Raw genomic sequence first — 24,197 nt, forward strand, 5'->3', positions numbered from 1 at the left:
GAGCAGTCGAGTCGTGAGAGCAATGGACTGCAACAACCTCTCCCTGGAAAAAGCCTTTATCAGCAGATCTTCCAGATATGGAATTATATTCACCCCCCTGCTTGCGGAGGAGAATCATCATCTCTGCCATTACCTTGGTGAACACCCTCGGTGCTGTGGAGAGGCCGAATGGCAGTGCCTGGAACTGATAGTGACAATACAACAGTGCAAATCTGAGATGAGCCTGGTGTAGCGGCCAAATCGGAATGTGGAGGTACGCATCCTTGATATCTAGAGATACCAGGAACTCTCCCTCCTCCAGCCCTGAGATCACCGCTCTCAGACTCAATTTTGAACTTGAATTCCCTCCAATAAGGGTTTAGCGACCTCAGGTTCAAAATTGGCCTGATCGAACCATCCGTTTTCGGTACCACAAAAAGGGTTGAATAGTAACCCTGGTGTACCAGATGAGGTGGAACTGGAACAATAACAGCAGACCTTTCCTATTTGTGAATGGCTTCCTGAAGTATAGCCCTTTCTGTCAGCAAAGCTGGCAGGCCTGATTTGAAAAAACCTGTGGGGTGGGAGCTCTTGAAACTCCAGTTTGTACCCCTGGGACACAATATCCAGTACCCAGGGATCCAGACTGAGCGACACCCAGACGTGACAAACGTCTGAGCCTCGCTTCCACCTGCCCATTCGCCAGGCAGGGAGGTCCACCGTCATGCTGAGGATTTTGAGGACACAGAGGCAAGTTTCTGTTCTTAGGAACCAGAGGTGCCGGTTTTTTGGATTTTGCGCGCCCACCTCTGAAGAAAGTGGTACGAGCCTTGGACTTTGCTTTTGCAGACCGATAGGACTGCGCAGAGGACGTAGAAAAAGGTTTCTTTGTCGTTGGAGAGGCCGAGGGAAGAAAGGTCGACTCACCAGCGGTTGCCGTGGAGATCCATGCATCCAATGCTTCCCCAAAGCCTGACCTGTGAAGGGTAGATTCTCCACACTTCTCCTGGAGTCCGCATCTGCAGACCATTGGCGTAGCCAGAGTCCCCTGCGTGCTGAAACAGCCATGGACGACGTCCTTGCAGTCAGATTACCCAGGTCCTTTATGGCCTCCACCCTGAAACCCGCAGAATCCTGTATGTTACGTAAACACAATTCAATGTCATTTCTATACATAGAATCTAATTCCTCTAGTAACGTGCCTGACCACTTTGCTATGGCTTTAGAAATCCATGCACAGGCAATAGTGGGCCTTAATGCCACTCCTGAAGCAGTGTATATGGATTTGAGCGTAGTTTCAGTTTACAATCTGAGCAAGCGCACGTTTTTTGGATACACCAGGGGATTTTGGGGTAGTGGGGACAGAACCAGACAAAACCTCCACAGATTGTTTTAAAATCTGTGATTCAGTCACATAATATGCAATCCTAGTAGATATCTGAGATATCATTCCCTTAATAGAAGCCACCCACTGGGGCTCAGACTCTGAGTGCTGAGACCAAATATTACATTCCTGAGTACATGGAATGGATTCCTCTGGAGAAGATACATATTCTGCCGCACAAGACACAGAGTCCCTGGACATGGTTATGTGGGAATTTGCATACACACACACACACACACACACACACACACACAGGAAAATGTCAGACACAGTCCCCCCCCCAAAGTACCTTCAGAGAAACACAGAGCTTGGAGCCAGCAAACACAGCGCCCCAATAGGCAGTTATAAAATAACTGCCTGGCGCTGACTGTTTCCCCTCTCAGAAATACACAGCAAAATACAGCCACCCCCCCCTTTCTACCACCCCTGGTACCGCACAGGCTAACTGGAGTCGTGGAGGGTCAGCACTCCCTGTCAGCATCTCAGCGGTGGATCTGCAGGGAGAAAATGGCGCTGGATTCCGCTCTGAGAAGCTCCGCCCCCTTACCATGGCGCATCTTCCCGCAAAATTTAAATCTTTATACTGGCCTTAGGTAGCGGTGCAACGAAGTCCCTGCTAGCTGAGTGACCAGTGATTAGAGTATCGTCGCTGGCCCAGGGCGCCCCTCACAGCACCGCATTTTTACCGCTGAGCCTTCCGGAGCACAGTGTTAGTACAGCGCTCCACACCCTGATGCCGCCATTGATACCGGCTCCTCGCTTGTTGGGTCACCGGTGTTGCACTCACCACCACGATCTTCTGGCTGTTAGGGGGTGGCGGCAAGCTGCAGGAGTGAGCGGTCGCCTCGGGGGCTAACGATAATCACCCTCAGGAGCTCAGTGTCCTGTCAGCAGAGATGGTGGCCATTAACCTCAGCGGGTTGGACACTACAACACACACCACCCCCCCCCCCCCCCCCCCAAGTCCCACGAAGCAGGGAGGATGTTGTCAGCAGCCTCCCTGTACCTAACCTGTTTTAATAAAAAAATAAAACCAAAGAAGCTCTAGGAGCTCCCCTAGCTGTGACCGGCTCTTCCGGGAACATTTTCTAAACGGCCCATGGACCCTGGTGGACCAGTCTATACCCCATGGTACTAATATGGACCCCAGCATCCTGTAGGATGTAATAGAAATAAAAAATAGGATTTTGATAACCTACCGGTAAATCCTTTTCTACTAGTCCGTAGAGGATGCTAGGGACGACATTAAGACCATGGGGTATAGACGGGATCCGCAGTAGACATGGGCACTCTAAAGACTTTTCATTAGGTGTGAACTGGCTCCTCCCTCTATGCCCCTCCTCCAGACCTCAGTTGTAGGAACTGTGCCCAGGGAGACTGACATTTTGAGGAAAGGAATTACTTAACTAGTGGTGAGATATCTACCAACTCACACCCTCAACCATGCCGCACACATGGCATTCAACATAACACACGACAACAGGCATGAACTAATTGCAGCAACATGCTGAAACCAAGATAACACAACTTGTGTAACTAATAACTAAAACTGCAGGTAAAGTACGCACTGGGACGAGCGCCCAGCATCCTCTACGGACTAGGAGAAAAGGATTTACCGGTAGGTTATCAAAATCCTATTTTCTCATACGTCCTAGAGGATGCTGGGGACGACATCAAGACCATGGGGTCTATACCAAAGCTCCAGTACGGGCGGGAGAGTGCGGATGACCCTGCAGCACCGACTGACCAAACTTTAGGTCCTCATCGGCCAAGGTGTCAAACTTGTAGAACTTGGCAAATGTGTTTGACCCTGACCAAGTAGCTGCTCGGCAAAGTTGTAATGCCGAGACCCCCCGGGCAGCCGCCCAGGATAAGCCCACCTTCCTAGTGAACTGGGCCTTTACCGATGTCGGTAACGGCAATCCAGCCGTAGTATGAGCTTGCTGATTCGTATTTCTAATCCAACGTGCAATAGTCTGCTTGGAAGCAGGACAGCCAATCTTGTTGTGATCATACAGGACAAACAGAGCCTCTGTTTTCCGTATACGAGCTGTTCTAGCAACATGAATTTTCAAAGCTCTAACCACATCTAGAGACTTTGAATCAGTGAATGTCAGTAACTACTGGCACCACAATAGGTTGGTTTATGTGAAAAGCAGAAACCACTTTTGGAAGAAAATGTTGGCGAGTTCGCAACTCTGCCCTATCTTCATGGAAAATCAGGTAAGGGCTCTTGTGAGACAAGGCCCCCAATTCAGACACCCGCCTTGCGGATGCCAATGCCAAAAGCATCACCACTTTCCAAGTGAGAAACTTCAACTCAATCTTTTGTAGAGGCTCAAACCAATCCGATTGAAGGAACTGCAATCACACGTTAAGGTCCCATGGTGCCACTGGAGGCACGAATGGAGGCTGGATGTGCAGAACCCCTTTCACAAAGGTCTGATCCTCTGGAAGAGAGGCCAATTGTTTTTGGAAGAACACTGACAAGGCCGAAATCTGGACCTTGATTGATCCCAATCGTAGGCCCGTCACCACACCATCCTGCAAAAAATGGAGAAAACGTCCTAACTCTTCCGTAGGAGCTTTCTTGGATTCACACAAAGACACATATTTTCTCCAAATACGGTGGTAATGTTTAGACGTTACTCCCTTTCTGGCCTGAATAAGGGTGGGGATGACCTCCTTAGGAATACCCTTCAAAAGTAGCCGCGGTAAGTCTTGGTACACACACGGCCCCTGCTGCAGCAGGTCCTCCCGAGGAGGAAGAGGCCGAGGATCTCCTATGAGTAACTGCTGAAGATCTGGGTACCAAGCCCCTCTTGGCCAGTTTGGGGCAATGAAGATTGCTCGAACCCTTGTCTTTCTTATGATACAGAGTACTTTTAGGATCAGCGGAAGTGGAGGGAAAACATACACTGACGGAAACACCCACTGGGTCACCAGTGCATCCACTGCTACTGCTTGAGGGTCTCTCGACCTGGAACAGTATCTCTGAAGCTTCTTGTTGAGACGAGACGACATCATGTCTATTTGAGGAACTCCCCAAAGACTTGTCACCTCTGCGAAGACTTCTTGGTGGAGGCCCCACTCTCCTGGATGGAGATCATGTCTGCTGAGGAAGTCTGCTTCCCAGTTGTCTACTCCCGGAATGAATATTGCCGTCAGAGCTTGTAGATGTTTTTCTGCCCAGCGGAGGATTTTTGTCGCCTCTGCCATTGCCGCTCTGCTTTTCGTTCCGCCCTGCCTGTTTATGTATGCGACTGCTGTTACATTGTCCGCCTGGATCTGCACGGGACGGTCTTGAAGAAGATGTACCGCTTGTTGAAGGCCGTTGTAAATGGCTCTTAGCTCCAGAACGTTTATGTGAAGGCAGGCTTCCTGTTGTGACCAACATCCCTGGAAGTTTTCTCCCTGAGAGACTACTCCCCAGCCTCGGAGACTTGCATCTGTGGTTACTAGGACCCAGTCCTGAATCCCGAACCTGCGTCCCTCTAGCAGGTGAGAGCTGTGCAACCACCACAGGAGCGAAATCCTGGTTTTTGACGACAGGATTATCTTTCTGTGCATGTGTAGGTGTGACCCCGACCACTTGTCCAACAGGTCCCACTGGAATACTCTGGCCTATAACCTGCCAAACTGCATGGCCTCGTAGGCCGCCACCATCTTCCCCAACAACCGAATGCACTGATGGATCGACACACTTGATTGTTTCAATATCTGTTTTACCATTTTCTGGATTTCCAGCGGAAGAAATACTCTGAACTTCTGTATCCAGAATCATCCCGAGGAAAGACAACCTTGTTGTCGGTTCCAACTGTGACTTTGGGTAATTTATGATCCACCCATGTTGTTGGAGTATTGACAGGGAGAGGGATATGTTTTGTAATAACTTCTCCCTGGATCTCGCATTTATCAGGAAGTCGTCCAGATAAGGGATTATATTGACTCCTTTCTGACCAAGGAGGACCATCATCTCCGCCATCACCTTGATGAATACCCTCAGCGCCGTGGAGAGACCGAAAGGTAATGTCTGGAATTGGTAATGGCAATCTTGAATCGAGAATCTCAGATAAGCCTGGTGAGGCGGATAAATGGAAACATGCAGGTAAGCATCCTTTATGTCCACCGACACTAAGTAGTCCCCCTCCTCCAGACTGGCAGTCACCGCCCGAAGTGATTCCATTTTGAACTTGAACCTTTTCAGGAAGAAATTCAGATTTTAGATTTTGGATCAGTCTGACAGAGCCGTCCGGCTTCGGAACAAAGAGGCTTGAATAAAAACCCCGCCCTTGTTGTGACAACGGTACCAGGACTAGAACCTGGTTTTGACAATTTTTGGATTGCCGCTGTCACTGCTTCTCTCTGGCGGAGAAGCTGGCAAGGTCGATTTGAAAAATTGGCATGGGGGAACATCTTGAAACTCCAGTTTGTACCCCTGGGATACTATTTGCAACACCCAGGGATCCAGGCCAGACAGAATCCAATCCTAGCTGAAGAGTTTGACACGTGCCCCCACCCGAGCGGCCTCCCGCAAGGGAGCTCCAGCGTCATGCTGGGGATTTGGCAGAATTAGGGGTAGACTTCTGCTCTTAGGAACCTGGAGCCGGTGTGGGCTTCTTTCCCCTTCCCCTACCTGCAAAGAAGGGGGTACCTCTCGTCTTTATGTATTTATTGGGCCGAAAGGACTGCATTTGCGGGTGTTTTTTTTTTGCCGGTGCAGGCGCAGAGGGCAAAAATGTTGACTTACCTGCGGTATCCGCTGAGTCCAACGCATCCAGGCCATCGCCAAATAAGGCCTCACCTTTATATGGGAGAGCCTCCATGTTTCTTTTGGAATCTGCATCCGCATTCCACTGGCGAATCCATAACGCCCGCCTAGCCGATACTGCCATGGTAGCGGCTTGTGAACTCAAGAGTCCAATATCCTTCATTGCTTCCAGCATGTAGGCGGCAGCATCCTTGATATTCCCTAACTTAAGGAGTATCTCATCTTTATCAACCGTGTCAATTTCTGATGACACGCTTTCGGACCATTTTTCAAAAGCGCGACTCACCCATGCGCAGGCAATAATGGGCCTGAGCAGTGTACCATTGGTAACATAAATGGATTTCAATGTCGTTTCCATTTTGCGGTCTGCCGGCTCTTTAAGAGAAGCCGTGCCAGGAGCAGGGAGAATTACCTTTTGTCAACCTGGAAAGTGCACTGTCTAACACAGTGGGTGACTCCCAATTTTTCCTTTCTTCAACCGGGACAGGATTCACCCACATCCCTTCAAACAGAGCATTTAGTTCGTGTGAAGGAGGGAACGTGACTTTGGATTTCTTTTCCTTACATAAATAAGCTTTCTCCTGAGGTACAGGAGTGCTTTCTGTAACCTCCAACACGTCCCTTATAGCCACAATCATATATTGTATAATTTTTGCCAAATTATGATCTCTCTGGATTCACTATCGTTGACACAAGAATCAGAATCCGTGTCGGTATCAGTGTTTACAACATTTGCAAATGGTCTCTTATGTGACCCAGAGGGGCCGCCCGCATAAGGAATAACAGCATCCTGAAAAATCACATCTTACACAGATTTTCTACAGCATGCAGCCTTAGATTCAGACTTATCCAATCTACGGTTAATCAGATGCATACCGTCACGTAGCTCTTTCACCCATGCAGGCTCTTGGTGTGCAGATAGCGCCACCACATTACAACTCTGTGTCCCTAAAATGGCTTCCTCCGGGGAGGAACTCCCTGCCTCAGACATGCCTCACACGTGTACAGCACACTCAGACACACTGGGACTTATTTTGGGGACAGACCCACAGTAAAATCTGTCAGAGGGACACAGGATAGGAGCAGCCAGTTCACAAACCCAGCGCCAGTATTGCCTGTGAACACAGTATGTCCACAGCCCAAAAGCGCTTTTAAATAGTAACATACACTATCAAATGCACCACAATCGCTTTGTGCCACCCCTTTATAGCACCCTGTACTTGTCAGAAGTGGAGGAGAGAACCAGCGTGTTTTCTGTAGCCTGAGGAGAGAGAGAAAATGGCGCCGAGTAGTGTGCTGGCTGTCTGAGGAAGTTGCTCCGCCCCCACAATGGCACGTCCTTACACTCAGAATAGGACTTATTATTTATACTGGCGGGGGTAGGGCTGTGCCAGTGGCATCTTATGCCCCCTTTTAGCCAGTTTGAGGTATTTTTCTTGCTGCCCAGGGCACCCCCCCCCCCCGCAGTGCCTGTGTGCGTGGGCAGCAATGGCGCGCTGCGCTCCCGCCAGCCGCGCCGCACCTCAGCCGTCACTTACTTGATTGAAGATCATTCTTCTCATACTCACCTGTCTTCTGACTTCTGGCTCTGCGAGGGGGGTGAAGGCGTGCTGTGGGAGTGAGTATCTAGACACGGCTAGCGTTCAGTTCCCTTCAGGAGCTAATGGTGTCCTGTCAGCCAGAAGCAGAGCCATGAAACTCTGAGTAAGTTGGTTCTGCTTCTGCTCCCTCAGTCCCATGAAGCAGGGAGTCTGATGCCAGCAGATCTCCCTGAAAATAAAAAACCTAACATAAGTATTTTCAGAGAAACTCAGTAGAGCTCCTCAGAGTGCATCCAGTCGACCTGGGCACATTTCTAAAACTGAGGTCTGGAGGAGGGGCATAGAGGGAGGAGCCAGTTCACACCCAATGAAAAAGTCTTTAGAGTGCCCATGTCTCCTGCGGACCCGGACTATACCCCATGGTATTGATGTCATCCCCAGCATCCCCTAGGACGTATGAGAAATAACCCAAACTGAAGTCAAAGTAATATATGCCAATAGCATCAAAGTACATCAGCAGTGTATATGAAGAAACAGCCCCAGGTTTACCTTCCATACTCACCTGCTAATAGCCATAGCAATAATAACCGGCTCCCACCCAGATGCCAGCACCTCTCTTGAAGTTGGGTTTTTCCGTGCAATTATAAACCACACTGGCAGCAGAGATATGAACAGCACACAGACAATTGGGTTCACAAACACATTTGTTTCTGCAGCAGGGTTTAAGAAGAGGGGGAATAAATAAGCGTTATATATAGAGCAACTCCCTCCATATGCAACATTGATACTTACAATAGCTTTTCATGTATCTACAAGCTATCTCTATCATGATAAATGGGTACTTAGCCATCTTGCAATACCATCAGAGGAGTCTGATTGGCCCCAAATGTATTCTGCAGCAGGACAACCACCCCAAACATACAGCCAATGTCATTAAGAACTATCTTCAGGGGGAAGGAAACAGAACAAGGGGTCCTGGAAGTGATGATATGGCTCCCACAGAGCCCTGATCTCAACAGAGTGTCTGGGATTACATGAAGAGGCTGAAGGTTTTGAGCAAGCCTACATTCACAGTAGATCTGTGGTTAGTTTGCCAAGATGTTTGGAACAATCTTCCTGCAGGAGTTCCTTCAAAACTGTGTGCAAGTGTACTTAGGTGGACTGATGCCGTTTTGAAGGTAAAAGGGGGGTGATTTGCTTTAGATCGCAAAATATTCTGTTCATTCAATATTTATCAATTATCAAAATGCAAACTATTAACTTTTAGAATTGAAAGCAGTCTTACTTTGCAGTATTTTTTCCACACCTGCCTAAATCTCTCCCTCTCACAGGATTCACAGAGTTACCTTGGGGTATGCTGGTGGAGACCAGAACTGGCACCAAACAGCAGTGCTGCCAGGATGCACTGGATCGCTCCACCCTCATACCCCACCCACAGGTCAGGCTCTTCAGTTTTATGCTGCTTTCACATCACAAACCCTGCTTTTGAAACGGTTCTTGAAACGGTTCTTGAAACGGTTCTTAAAACGGTTCTTAAAACGGTTCTTAAAACGGTTCTTAAAACGGTTCTTAAAACGGGTCTGAGCAGTTAAACCCCCTTCACATCGCATGTTGTAACTGGTATATTACCGTTTCATTGCCGTTTTGGTACCTTTCACACTGAACCCGTTTCTCTCATAGAAAACAGTGGTTGTCATTTCAAATGGACTTTTCTGGCCCGCACATTATTAACACTTATTAATTAATTATTAATAATTTGGCTAGTCGTACGATGGAACCCAGCAGCTTTAAGCATCTTTACCATGTTTTTGTAGATTACTGCATTCTTCACTGTCCCAGTGATTTGTCTAGCAATTTCTTCATCCCCTCATCCTAAGCAGCTCCCTAACCTCCTCATCACTCCAATTTGCCATTTTAAACTGTATTCTGTATAATGCTTCTTCACTCTCATGCGTTTCCTCCAGTTTATTTCCTGCTTCTGCCTGGTGACATCACGCATGGAGACAGCCTATCACCTTCTGTGGTTTGGAAATACCGTTTCAGAGCCTCACACATTGCACAATGAAACGGGTCTGAACAGTGTAGGACCCTGCTTTTTAACAGTTTTAAAATACCAGTAATCTCTAACCAGTAAATTCAAAGTGGCCCTGTCAGACCGCAGCTAGAACCGTTTTGGAAGGCTTAAAAAACGGCAATTTACCGGGTTATAGCTGCGGTGCGAAAGGGGTATTAGTTAACAAGCCCAAAGCAGGAGATGAGAGAATGAAGGGTGGTACACACAGAACACACTCACAAATCAGGAGACGGGAACTGGTGACCAAGAAGGAGGGAAGGGACGGAGGACGACGACAAGAAAAGGAAAAAAAAAAAAAAAAAGTTAGTTAACAAAGGATAGTTTCACCATAACTCATTTTTTTCTTCAGGGTCCATAGTCTCCACAAGGTTACCTTGGGAAGTCTCAAAGCAGTTGTAATAGGGAGGAAACTAAGCTGAAAGGAGTACACTGTGGCCAAAGGTTGCACCCTGAGAGGCAAACGTATCAAAAGGTATAGAACTTAAGAAGCGTGGGTAGAAGACCATATAGCAGCCTAGCATAGTTGTTAAGTAGACACGCCACGGCGGGCTGCCCATGAGGGTCCCACAGAGAGAGTAGAGTGAGCAGAGACTGTAAAATCGGTACTGGAAGATCAGCTTGCATAAAATGGTTAAGTGGAGCCAGTGAGCCAAAGTTTGTTTATGTGCCGGCCAGCCACGCTTGTGGAATCCATAGAGAATGAACAAGGAATCAATCAGTTTTGCTAATAGCATCAGTACGGGCCACGCAGATCCTTAGAACACGAACCACATCCAATGAAGCTTCCTCAGGTGAAAGTCGAGGTGTATGGAAGGCCAGTACCAAAATATCCTTGTTGATATGGAACCTTGATACTACCTTGGGAAGGTATCCCTGCTTGGTCCGGAGGACAGCCCTATCATAAGGGGGTGAGGGGGAGGGGGGGGGGGAGGGGGGGGGGAGGAGGCAGGAGAGTGCCCCCAAGTCAGAGACTCTGTGGGTTGAGGCAATGGCCACGAAGAAGAAAGTCTGTGCAGCCAAAAGAATTCAAAGGGAGGCTGTTGTAAGGCCCGAAGAACCAAGGAAACATCCCAAGGAGCTACTGGAGGAACAAAGGGAGGCTGAATCTGGAGTACCTCCTGAAGGAAGGTACATACATCTGGCAAGGGAGCAAGTCTTTCCTGGAACCAGGCAAACACAGCAGAGACATGAACCTTAAAAGAGAAGCAAGGCAGCGGCCCATGTCCATGTCAGCCTGCAGAAATGCCATGAGTTGAGAAATCTAAAACATCAGAGGATCATAGGGTCAATGGGCACACCATTGAAAGAGTGCAATATGCGGTAATATATGCAAGCTGGTGTCCGATTCCAAGCACTAAGCATCGGTTATTCATACTAACTGGAAAAACCTTTATCCCTTAGGATGGATGACTCCAGAGCCATGCCGCCAAAGACAAGTGAGAGCTAAGTCCCAGTGTAGACCGGGACCTTGTGACAAGAGGTCTGGTCGAAGAGGAAGTGGGAACGGCATGTCTATGGAGAGGCACTGGGGATCAGTGAACCAATGGTATCTGGGCCACGCCAGTGCCACTAGGGCAATCATGCAGCCTCTTTAAATTTGTGTAGCACTCTGGAAAGGAGATGCACGCTGTAAGAAAGTCACGGGACTGTTAATTGAAGGTTGCTTCTGGATCCCTCATCCTGGACCCGTACACGGGTACCTTGTAGTTGTGTCTGGTGGCCATGAGGTCGACGTCCGGAAGACCCCATTAGTACACCAGAGCTGATAGACATCTGGGTGTAGAGACCACTCTCCCGTGTGCAAATCCTGGCGACTGAGGAAGTCTGCTTCCCAGTTGAGGACCCCCAGGATGACGATTGTGGAGATGGCCGGAATATAGTGTACTGCCCAGGTGGGAATCTGAACTACTTCTTGCATTGCAGTGTGACAGGCTCCTCCCAGACTTCAATCATAGAAACTGTGCATGAGAGGAAACAAAGACCAGGAAGTCTCCAGAGAGGAAGGGAGCAGGAGAAGACAGAACAGAACCAGAACAGACACCATAATAGAACAGGAAAGAGCAGCGCATGGTTGGCATCCAGTGCCACCTATGGAATCATTGGCAAGTACCAAATTCCTGTTTTCGCCTTCATCTCATAAAGGGATACTGGAGTATTCATTACAGTGGGGATGTACCAAAGCTACCCCACGGGAGGGAGAGCGCAGAGACCCCTGTAATGCCACACGGCCAAACTGTGAAGCATGGGCCGCAAAATGTATCAAACCTGTAAAATCCGATAAAGGTGTAAGAGCCAGACCAAGAGTTGAGATATGGAAGCCCCCAGCAGCTGCCCAGGAGGGCCCACAGAATGAGTCAAGTGAGCGGACACAAATTCCAGTGGGTGCCAAATAGGCCTGACAGTCAAATGAATCCAGCGTGACAAGGTCTGCTTGGAAATAGGCCTGACAGTCAAATGAATCCAGCGTGACAAGGTCTGCTTGGAAGTCGGCCATCCATGCTTAGCTGCATCATACAAAACAAAATATCCAACTTACGCAAGCAAGCCATCCAGGTCACATAAATGCGCAAACTACATTTTTGGTGAACAGGAGTCCCCTGCCAGCCCCGGAACAATGGGTCGATTAATGTGAAACATCAAAACAACCTTAGGTAAAAAGTCCGAGCGAAGTTCCATCCTATCCTTGTGGATCACTAGATAGCCAGGAGAGCTCTCTCGTTCTGCTCTAAGGCCAAGGCCAGTAATAGAACAGTCTTCCAAGTCAGGTATTTCAAGTCTACAGACTCAAATGGTTACATAGTAACAGTTTCTGAGGCTGAAAAATGAAAAAAAAAAACCCACCAAAAAAAATAAACCAACACAATTTGTCCATCAAGTTCAACTTCTTTGTTGTCTCCTGCGCTGTATTATTTTTAGGACTAATTTGATCTGCTGTGGATGACAGCCATCGTGTTTATTCTTTTTCTTTTTAAACTATAGTGCGTGATCCATCCACCATAACCCTGTTTATCCTTATCCATTAGGAATTTATCTAGCCCATTCTTAAAGGTATTGACCGAGTCCGCCTTTACTACTCTCTCAGGTAGGGAATTCCAAACACGTATTATCCTTACTGTGAAGAAACCTTTTCGTCTGTGTGTGCGAAATCTCCTCTCCTGCAACCTGAGCGGATGTCCACGTGTCCTCTATGTCGATCTTAACAAAAACAGATCCTCCACAAGCTGTGTATTTTCCCCCTTATATAATTTGTAAATGTTAATCATGTCCCCTCTTAAATCTCCTCTTTACCAATGAAAACATGCATTGCCTAGCAAGCCTTTCCTCATATTCCAGCATCTCCATCCCCTTGATCGGTTTGGTCGACCGCCTCTGAACCTACCTTCAAACACCACCGACTGGAGGAAGGACAAAACCAAGGATAAGTCCCAAGGTAACATAAGGGCCACGAAGGGAGGTTGGAATTGGAGAACACCTTGAAGGTTGGTCTGTATTTCAGGGATTAATGCCAATTTGAGATTAAAAAATACAGACGGCGTCGAATCCTGAACCTTGAGGGATCCCAGCCGCAGACCTGTATCCAGGCCCGCCTGCAGAAAACGTAGTAAATGGGAAAGATGAAGAGGTAAGTAACTTACATCTCTCACACCAAGAGACATGAGACTTCCAAATTTGGTGGTACTGTGCAAAAGTCACCGGTTTATGGGCCCCAAGCATGGTAGGGATGACTCTCCATGGAAAACTGCTGCGCTTCAATAGTGCAGTCTCAATAGCCACACTGTCAAACAAAGTCACTAAGTCTAGGTAGATGATGAACGGCCCCAGCTGGAGGAGATCGCCGCGGAGTGGCAGTGGTCACGGTTCCCCTACTAGGAGACTCAGGTCTGAATACCATGCTTTGAGAGGCCAGTCCGGAGCCACGAGGAGGACAGTGACCAATTCCCTCTTGAGGGATGCGTATGTTCCGTGGAGTTGCAAGAGCATCCACTGCTGCCTGTTTCAGACTTCGGGAACAGTATTATGGAAATTGGTGATTGTGTCTGGTCGCCATCAGATCTGAGGCCATCCCCAACGTAGAGTCAGCTGGTAAAACGCGAAGGATGAAGCGTCCATTCCCCTGGATGCAGATCCTGCAGACTGCGGTAATCAGTTTCCTGGTTGTACACCCCCGGGATGAACACTGCTGACAGAGTTGTCGCATATCTGTCCATACAAAGGAGAGTGCAAGTGACCTCCCTCATGCCTCCTCAACTTTGAGCACTTCCCTGATGGCTGATGTATGCCACGGCATAATGGTGGGGGGTGCGGGGAAGAGACACGACATTGCATTGTAAACTGCTCTGAGCTCCAGGACGTTAAAATTGGAAGGCGGTCCTCCTGACTTGACCATCGACCCTGGTAATGGTTGTTGAGCACCATGGCCCTCCCAACTGGTGTCTGTAGTCTGAAAGACCCAATCCCAGACATAAGTATCAACCCTCCAACAGGTGACTGGACTGAAGCCACCAAATGAGAGACATGAGTCCTGGGGGAGAGGAATAAAACTGCCCAAATTCCAAAGCCTCGAAGGAGGCTTCCATCTTCCCTAGGAGCAGAATACAGAGGTGCACTGACACCTGACATTGATTAAGAACCAAGGGGACCATCTCCTGAATTGACCTGGCTTTGTCTGCTGGGAGACGTGTCCAGAACCATTCCCAGAAAGAGCAGGAGTTGCAATGGCATGAGCTGTGACTGCAAAACTGATGATCCATCCATGCTAGAAGAAAGTGGTAGGTCAGCGAGATGTCCTGCAGGAGCTTCTCTGGAGATCGTCCAGATAAGGGATGATGGATAACCGCTGGAGACAAAGACCAGCTGCCATGACGGTCATGGTCTTTGTAAACACCCTTGAGGCCAAGGAGAGTCCAAATGGGAGGTCCCGAAACAGTTAATTGAAGTCTCAGATCGCAGAATGTGAAAAAATGGTGAGGGGGTTGCGAGAACTCTTGTATCCCTGGGATACCAGATTCTAAATCCACATGTCCGGGCAGGTCTGCAACCAGATGTCCATGAAACCTAAAAAGAGCAGCTCCCACCATGGGGGCTTCAGGTGGGATAGAAGTCAGTCATGCCACAGGCTTGTCAGCATTCTTAGGGTCCTGACAACAGGAGTAAGCGGTAGCAGATCCCCGTTCCCAGTGTCCTCTGGGAGGCAGAAGTAGCACCTCTGGCTCAACCTTGAAACTTGGAGGTGACATGAAAGAAGCAAAAAGGTGGCCCTGAATAGGTTTTGAGGAGCAGGGGAAGCGGAAGGCAAAAAAGTGGCCTTACCACCAGTAGCCTGCGATATACTTTTGTCGAGTTCTGGCCCAAATAGGATATCCCCAGAATAAGGCAACAACTCCACAACTTGTTCGGACTTTGCATCCACCTGCCAATATCGAAGCCAGAGAGCAGCAATACCTGAAGCAGAGATCCGATAAACAAAACCCACATCTCTGGATGCTTCTCCTAAACATATGGCAGATTCCCATATATGATCAGCTAGGATAAGAAGTACTGACAGAGGATGGCCAGAGTGCAGCCCTTCAACTAACTCCTCCACCCATCATTCCACGACTTTGTTGACCCAAGAGCCAAACACAGCTGGGCAGACCATAAATTAGAAATTACTTTGTAGGAAGTGAGCCCGGGAGTGTTTTTTTGGAAAGCTGTGAAACTGAGGAGTTCACCAGCGGAGGAGTTTCCCCATTTAATCGCGGAATCCGCTGGAAACTTCTGAATGGACCATATTCGTCTGGAAATCTGGAACTTGTTGTCCGGATTGCGACAGTCCGTTGGTCTTCCAGCTCCTGTAAAAAACAAACCGTAACAGGATAATCGCGAAGATGACTGCCTCTAGTCCCTGAAAACACCCTTCCTGCAGTTCCTCCTCAGTGAGCAACTATTCAGAGGCCTGTACCAATTCTCCCTCCTCCAGTCTGGAACCTCTATCATTCTCCGATTCATCCAATTGTAAAATTGTAGACACAAAGAACTTCTTTGATGGAGGGAGTGCTGTAGCCACCTGCAACATTGACTAATACATCTACTAAATGGGTTTAATAGGTTTGGAAGTCTGCCAGGCCGCAACGACCTAGAACTGGGTCCGAGGATTCAGGGCACCCTCCCTCTCCTTGCGAGAGAGACAACTCCGCGAACAGATTTGAAATAACACCCGCTAGGGACAAGCTCCAAGGTGGTGTAGATTCCAGGACCTGATGGACTTCTGGGGGAGCCAAAGCATCTGAGCAAAAAGCATCCCAGAGCAATGCACACTGATGCAAATGGGTAAACTTATTACACCTTTTGAAAGAAAATAGCTTCTGAGAAGCTTTAGAGGCAGCAGCTCTTTCTGTGATGACTGAAGCAGTGCAAGCACACACTTTTCACTTTTGAGGAGGAGGATTGTCACACCTGTCCCCAATAATATTACCTTGAAAAACCAGCAGCCCACTTAACTCACAGCCCCTATGTGGAAAGAAGTTGCTGTGCTAGTTGGGAAAAGCGCAGGAGTAGCCGTCTACTTAGCAGTGATTATACCATCTTCTCCGAAATGGCACCTGTGTGCAGAACACCAAAGTTCGGTGGTCACAAACCAGAGGCCGCTGGCTAGGACATCTGGTCTTGTAGCTCCACCCCCCCCCTTCAGCTACAGGGGAACTTGCAACAGCGCTTAGTAGTGCCTTTATACAGGGGAACTAAACTCTCGCTGTGGCTACTGACTCTCCGTGCTACAGACCAAAATTGGGGGGGGGGGGGGGGCAAGGATGCTGGTAAAACAAGTCCATGTGGCTGGGGACCGAGGCACCAGCCCATGAAGCAGCAGTTGGACCTTCCTGGTGGCACCCTTGGTGCAGCCAGATAGGGGCAGTGCCATCTGCCTGTCCTCAATGCAAAGTTGACATAAATAATAAAAAAAACTCCTGTATAAAACAGGAAAGTAAGCCCAGGGTGACAGTCTCCCGCAGGCACATTTCCATGACGGAATGTCCTACAGTGTCCTGATCAGATTCGGTTATTCCTGTATTTATATACCAAGAAGCAGAAACAGGCTGTAAAAAGAACACTCTGGGTTACTTCCAAGGGACAAGCCACTGTTAATGCCATTGTTAAAGTGGTTCTAATATTACATGACCCCACCCATTTCCCCCCCACCTCCCAATAACCCAGCAGTGATCATGGTAGTGGATTCACTTTATGGCCTCTCAAATACACTAGTGTGTTATGTCTGAAACACATAGTAGACAAACCAAGCATTGCACGGACTGACTCCTCAGCAGTCTTGCTGCTGAAAGCAGTACATGGCAATCCTAGCCAGACCTCCAGATAATAAATAAAGGGCCATTGCAAACAGAATAAAGAAGGTGTAGGCAGTAGACAATTTTACATTTGTAAGCTTCTAGCTCTATAACACTCAAAAACACTTCAAGCGATTTGACTACTTACTCATCTCCTTGTACAGTCCCCAGCTAATGCCAGATAGCAATGCCAAAGTAACCAAGTCTCCAAGGCTAGCAGCAATAGGAGTCGCCACATTATCTGGGTTAATGCCAAGTTTCTTAGAACCAATAATAACCCCAATCATCACAAGACCTGCCAAAAAAGAAAAAAAAATAAGAATTTACTCACCGGTAATTCTATTTCTCGTAGTCCGTAGTGGATGCTGGGGACTCCGTCAGGACCATGGGGAATAGCGGCTCCGCAGGAGACAGGGCACAAAATTTAAAAGTTTGACCACTAGGTGGTGTGTACTGGCTCCTCCCCCTATGACCCTCCTCCAAGCCTCAGTTAGGATACTGTGCCCGGACGAGCGTACACAATAAGGAAGGATTTTGAATCCCGGGTAAGACTCATACCAGCCACACCAATCACACTGTACAACTTGTGATCTGAACCCAGTTAACAGTATGATAACGTAGGAGCCTCTGAAAAGATGGCTCACAACAATAAACAACCCGATTTTTTTGTAACAATAACTATGTACAAGTATTGCAGACAATCCGCACTTGGGATGGGCGCCCAGCATCCACTACGGACTACGAGAAATAGAATTACCGGTGAGTAAATTCTTATTTTCTCTGACGTCCTAGTTGATGCTGGGGACTCCGTCAGGACCATGGGGATTATACCAAAGCTCCCAAACGGGCGGGAGAGTGCGGATGACTCTGCAGCACCGAATGAGAGAACTCCAGGTCCTCCTTAGCCAGGGTATCAAATTTGTAGAATTTTACAAACGTGTTCTCCCCTGACCACGTAGCTGCTCGGCAGAGTTGTAATGCCGAGACCCCTCGGGCAGCCGCCCAAGATGAGCCCACCTTCCTTGTGGAGTGGGCATTGACAGATTTAGGCTGTGGCAGGCCTGCCACAGAATGTGCCAGTTGAATTGTGCTACAAATCCAACGAGCAATCGTCTGCTTAGAAGCAGAAGCACCCAGCTTGTTGGGTGCATACAGTATAAACAGCGAGTCAGATTTTTCTGACTCCAGCCGTCCTTGAAATATATATTTTCAATGCTCTGACAACGTCCAGCAACTTGGAATCCTCCAAATCGCTAGTAGCCGCAGGCACCACAATAGGCTGGTTCAGGTGAAACGCTGATACCACCTTAGGCAGAAAATGAGGACGCGTCCTCAATTCTGCCCTGTCCGAATGGAAAATCAGATATGGGCTTTTATACGATAAAGCCGCCAATTCCGACACTCTCCTGGCTGAAGCCATGGCCAGTAGCACGGTTACTTTCCATGTAAGATATTTCAAATCTACCGATTTGAGTGGCTCAAACCAATGGGATTTGAGAAAATCCAAAACTACATTGAGATCCCACGGTGCCACTGGGGGCACAACCGGGGGCTGTATATGTAGTACTCCTTTTACAAAAGTCTGGACTTCAGGAACTGAAGCCAATTCTTTCTGGAAGAAAATCGACAGGGCCGAAATTTGAACCTTAATGGATCCTAATTTGAGGCCCATAGATAATCCTGTTTGCAGGAAATGTAGGAATCGACCCAGTTGAAATTCCTCTGTCGGGGCCTTCCTGGCCTCACACCATGCAACATATTTTCTCCAAATGCGGTGATAATGTTGTGCAGTCACCTCCTTCCTGGCTTTGACCAGGGTAGGGATGACCTCCTCCGGAATGCCTTTTTCCCTTAGGATCCAGCGTTCAACCGCCATGCCGTCAAACGCAGCCGCGGTAAGTCTTGGAATAGACACGGTCCCTGCTGAAGCAGATCCCTTCTTAGAGGTAGAGGCCACGGATCTTCCGTGAGCATCTCCTGAAGTTCCGGGTACCAAGTCCTTCTTGGCCAGTCCGGAGCCACTAGTATCGTTCTTACTCCCCTTTGCCGTATAATTCTCAGTACCTTGGGTATGAGAGGCAGAGGAGGAAACGCATACACTGACTGGTACACCCATGGTGTTACCAGAGCGTCCACAGCTATTGCCTGAGGGTCTCTTGACCTGGCGCAATACCTGTCCAGTTTTTTGTTGAGGCGGGACGCCATCATGTCCACCATTGGTCTTTCCCAATGGACTACAATCATGTGGAAGACTTCTGGATGAAGTCCCCACTCTCCCGGGTGAAGATCGTGTCTGCTGAGGAAGTCTGCTTCCCAGTTGTCCACTCCCAGGATGAACACTGCTGACAGTGCTATCACATGATTTTCCGCCCAGCGAAGAATCCTTGCAGCCTCTGCCATTGCCCTCCTGCTTCTTGTGCCGGCCTGTCTGTTTACGTGGGCGACTGCCGTGATGTTGTCCGACTGGATCAACACCGGCTGACCCTGAAGCAGAGGGTTTGCCAGGCTTAGAGCATTGTAGATTGCTCTTAGTTCCAGTATATTTATGTGAAGAGACGTTTCCAGGCTTGACCACACGCCCTGGAAGTTTCTTCCTTGTGTGACCGCTCCCCAGCCTCTCAGGCTGGCATCCGTGGTCACTAGGACCCAGTTCTGTATGCCGAATCTGCGGCCCTCTAACAGATGAGCACTCTGCAACCACCATAGCAGAGAGACCCTTTTTTCTAGGACTCTTGTGCATTGATGCACAGACACTGTCCCTGGTTTTAGGAGGTTCCTGACGAGTTCGGATAACTCCCTGGCTTTCTCCTCCGGAAGAAATACCTTTTTCTGAACAGTGTCCAGAATCATCCCTAGGAACAGCAGACGTGTCGACGGGATCAGTTGGGATTTTGGAAAATTCAGAATCCACCCGTGCTGTTGGAGCACTACTTGAGTTAGTGCTACTCCGACCTCCAGCTGTTCTCTGGATCTTGCCCTTATCAGGAGATCGTCCAAGTAAGGGATAATTAATATACCTTCTCTTCGAAGAAGGATCATCATTTCGGCCATTACCTTGGTAAAGACCCTGGGTGCCGTGGACAATCCAAACGGCAGCGTCTGAAACTGATAATGACAGTTTTGTACCACGAACCCGAGGTACCCTTGGTGTGAAGGGCAAATTGGGACATGAAGGTAAGCATCCTTGATGTCCAAGGACACCATAAAATCCCCTTCTTCCAGATTCGCTATCACTGCTCTGAGTGACTCCATCTTGAACTTGAATTTTTGTATGTACAGGTTCAGAGATTTCAGATTTAGAATAGGTCTTACCGAGCCGTCCGGCTTCGGTACCACAAATAGCGTGGAGTAATACCCCTTTCCCTGTTGTAGAAGGGGTACCTTGATTATCACCTGCTGAGAATACAGCTTGTGAATGGCTTCCAATACCGTCGCCCTGTCTGAGGGAGACGTTGGCAAAGCAGATTTTAGGAACCGGCGAGGGGGAGACTTCTCGAATTCCAACCTGTAACCCTGAGATACTACCTGCAGGATCCAGGGGTCCACCTGCGAGTGAGCCCACTGTGCGCTGAAATTCTTGAGGCGACCCCCCACCGCCCCTGAGTCCGCTTGTAAGGTCCCAGCGTCATGCTGAGGCCTTTGCAGAAGCCGGGGAGGACTTCTGCTCCTGGGAAGGGGCTGCTTGCTGCAGTCTCTTACCCTTTCCTTTGCCTCGGGGCAAATATGAATGTCCTTTTGCTCGCTTGTTCTTATAGGAACGAAAGGACTGCGGCTGAAAAGACTGCGTCTTTTTCTGCTGGGAGGGGACTTGAGGTAAAAAGGTGGACTTCCCGGCTGTTGCCGTGGCTACCAAATCCGATAGACCGACCCCAAATAATTCCTCCCCTTTATACGGCAATACTTCCATATGCCGTTTGGAATCCGCATCGCCTGACCACTGTCGTGTCCATAGACTTCTTCTGGCAGATATGGACATCGCACTTACTCTTGATGCCAGAGTGCAGATATCCCTCTGTGCATCTCGCATATAAAGGAATGCATCCTTTAATTGCTCTATAGTCAATAAAATACTGTCCCTATCCAGGGTATCAATATTTTCAGTCAGGGAATCCGACCAAGCCACCCCAGCACTGCACATCCAGGCTGAGGCGATTGCTGGTCGCAGTATAACACCAGTATGTGTGTATATACTTTTTAGAGTATTTTCCAGCCTCCTATCAGCTGGAACCTTGAGGGCGGCCGTATCAGGAGACGGTAACGCCACTTGTTTGGATAAACGTGTGAGCGCCTTGTCCACCCTAGGGGGTGTTTCCCAGCGCGCCCTAACCTCTGGCGGGAAAGGGTATAACGCCAATAACTTCTTTGAAATTAGCAGTTTTTTTATCAGGGGTAACCCACGCTTCATCACACACGTCATTCAATTCCTCTGATTCAGGAAAAACTACAGGTAGTTTTTTCAGACCCCACATAATACCCCTTTTTGTGGTACTTGCAGTATCAGAGATATGCAAAGCCTCCTTCATTGCCGTGATCATATAACGTGTGGCCCTACTGGAAAATACGTTCGTTTCTTCACCGTCGACACTAGATTCAGTGTCCGTGTCTGGGTCTGTGTCGACCGACTGAGGCAAAGGGCGTTTTACAGCCCCTGACGGTGTTTGAGACGCCTGTACAGGTACTAACTGGTTTGCCGGTCGTCTCATGTCGTCAACCGACTTTTGCAGCGTGCTGACATTATCACGTAATTCCATAAACAAAGCCATCCATTCCGGTGTCGACTCCCTAGGGGGTGACATCACCATTACCGGCAATTGCTCCGCCTCCACACCAACATCGTCCTCATACATGTCGACACACACGTACCGACACACAGCAGACACACAGGGAATGCTCTGATAGAAGACAGGACCCCACTAGCCCTTTGGGGAGACAGAGGGAGAGTTTGCCAGCACACACCAAAGCGCTATAATTATATAGGAACAACCTTATATAAGTGTTGTTTCCTTATAGCTGCTTAAATATATATAATATCGCCAAAAAATGCCCCCCCTCTGTTTTTTTACCCTGTTTCTGTAGTGCAGTGCAGGGGAGAGCCTGGGAGCCTTCCTAGCAGCGGAGCTGTGTAGGAAAATGGCGCTGTGTGCTGAGGAGATAGGCCCCGCCCCCTATTCCGGCGGGCTCTTCTCCCGGTTTTTCTGAGACCTGGCAGGGGTGAAATACATCCATATAGCCTCATGGACTATATGTGATGTATTCTTTTTAGCCAGAAAGGTATTAACATTGCTGCCCAGGGCGCCCCCCCCAGCGCCCTGCACCCTCAGTGACCGCCGGTGTGAAGTGTGCCTGAGCGCAATGGCGCACAGCTGCAGTGCTGTGCGCTACCTCATGAAGACTGAAAAGCCTTCAGCCGCCGGTTTCTGGACCTCTTCTTACTTCGGCATCTGCAAGGGGGTCGGCGGCGCGGCTCCGGTGACCCATCCAGGCTGTACCTGTGATCGTCCCTCTGGAGCTAGTGTCCAGTAGCCTAAGAAGCAAATCCATCCTGCACGCAGGTGAGTTCACTTCTTCTCCCCTAGGTCCCTCGTTGCAGTGAGCCTGTTGCCAGCAGGACTCACTGAAAATAATAAAACTATCAAAACTTTTACTCTAAGCAGCTCTTTATGAGAGCCACCTAGATTGCACCCTGCTCGGACGGGCACAAAAACCTAACTGAGGCTTGGAGGAGGGTCATAGGGGGAGGAGCCAGTACACACCACCTAGTGGTCAAACTTTTAAATTTTGTGCCCTGTCTCCTGCGGAGCCGCTATTCCCCATGGTCCTGACGGAGTCCCCAGCATCCACTAGGACGTCAGAGAAATACATTGAAAGCAAAAAAAAAAAATAATAATACATTTTTATATGGAAATGCCAATGCTAGATCACAATAAGCAGATTTACCAGCTTTTCATTCTTGACAGGCTTTACTATTTATTTTTAAATGCTCAGTAGTTCAAATGCTATGACTAACACTACAAAGTGTAAGAAGAAGTGTGTGCTCTCACCCAGAACCAGAGAGGCAATAAAAGCAGTGGAGACGCTGCTGGCACATAACAGCACAGCATGTTCCAGAATGAAATGGCCATCCGGGATCCAGCCAAAAATAACTGCTGCAATAGAGGCCAGGAAGCCCACAACTGTTGCCTGTACCTGAAGGGGAAAGGGAGAAAAAAAAAACAAAAAAAAAAAAAACAACCAAAACATTTGCTATTATAAATCGTTTGAATGCATCAAGTCTGCAGTTTACAGTGTATTATCAAATAACATTGTAACTTTGTAAACCCAGCTACATAAACACACTGGACAAAATAAAATGGAATGTAGAAAGACAAGTGGTACAAGTTCAACGACGCAGGATGTGAACATGCATGTAGACTGACACAAACTATTGGATGAACATTGTGAATGTCTGTAGGTATTGATACAATGCGAATTTGTTGAGATATTGTCTTTCAGGTGGAAACATGGGTCATACATGTGTTGTGACTGAGTGGCAAAAGGGAGCCATTGTTTTTGGACGAGAGCATGGCCATAGTATCTGCCTACAGTGGAAGAAGCATGATACCAAGAATCTCAGCTGCGGAACATTAGCTGATCATGTCAAAATGGTTGCGATCCCAATCTGTTCCAAATGAGTCAGCTACTGCTCCAAAAAATAAGAATTTACTCACCGGTAATTCTATTTCTCGTAGTCCGTAGTGGATGCTGGGAACTCCGTAAGGACCATGGGGAATAGCGGGCTCCGAAGGAGGCTGGGCACTCTAGAAAGATTTATGACTACCTGGTGTGCACTGGCTCCTTCCACTATGACCCTCCTCCAAGCCTCAGTTAGGACACTGTGCCCGGACGAGCAGACATAATAAGGAAGGATTTAGAATCCCGGGTAAGACTCATACCAGCCACACCAATCACACCGTACAACTCGTGATACTATATCCAGTTTGACAGTATGAAAACAACTGAGCCTCTCAACAGATGGCTCAACAATAACCCTTTAGTTAACAATAACTATTTACAAGTATTGCAGACAATCCGCACTTGGGATGGGCGCCCAGCATCCACTACGGACTACGAGAAATAGAATTACCGGTGA

The 24,197-nt window shown here is 48.3% G+C and overlaps 1 protein-coding gene across 1 annotated transcript in view; it reads right to left on the reverse strand.

The window, feature by feature from the left end:
- SLC41A1 (solute carrier family 41 member 1) overlaps positions 1–24,197 on the reverse strand; it is a 193,508-nt gene that overhangs the window by 58,629 nt on the left and 110,682 nt on the right. The window contains exons 5-7 of the mRNA XM_063955154.1: positions 23,110–23,254; positions 17,217–17,363; positions 8,238–8,385 (exon numbers count right to left, since the gene is read on the reverse strand). Of these exons, the coding sequence (XP_063811224.1) occupies positions 8,238–8,385; positions 17,217–17,363; positions 23,110–23,254 (440 nt within the window). The remainder of the gene's footprint in view (positions 1–8,237; positions 8,386–17,216; positions 17,364–23,109; positions 23,255–24,197) is intronic.

The sequence above is a fragment of the Pseudophryne corroboree genome, chromosome 2 (assembly GCF_028390025.1).
Source record: "Pseudophryne corroboree isolate aPseCor3 chromosome 2, aPseCor3.hap2, whole genome shotgun sequence".
Taxonomy (NCBI): domain Eukaryota; kingdom Metazoa; phylum Chordata; class Amphibia; order Anura; family Myobatrachidae; genus Pseudophryne; species Pseudophryne corroboree.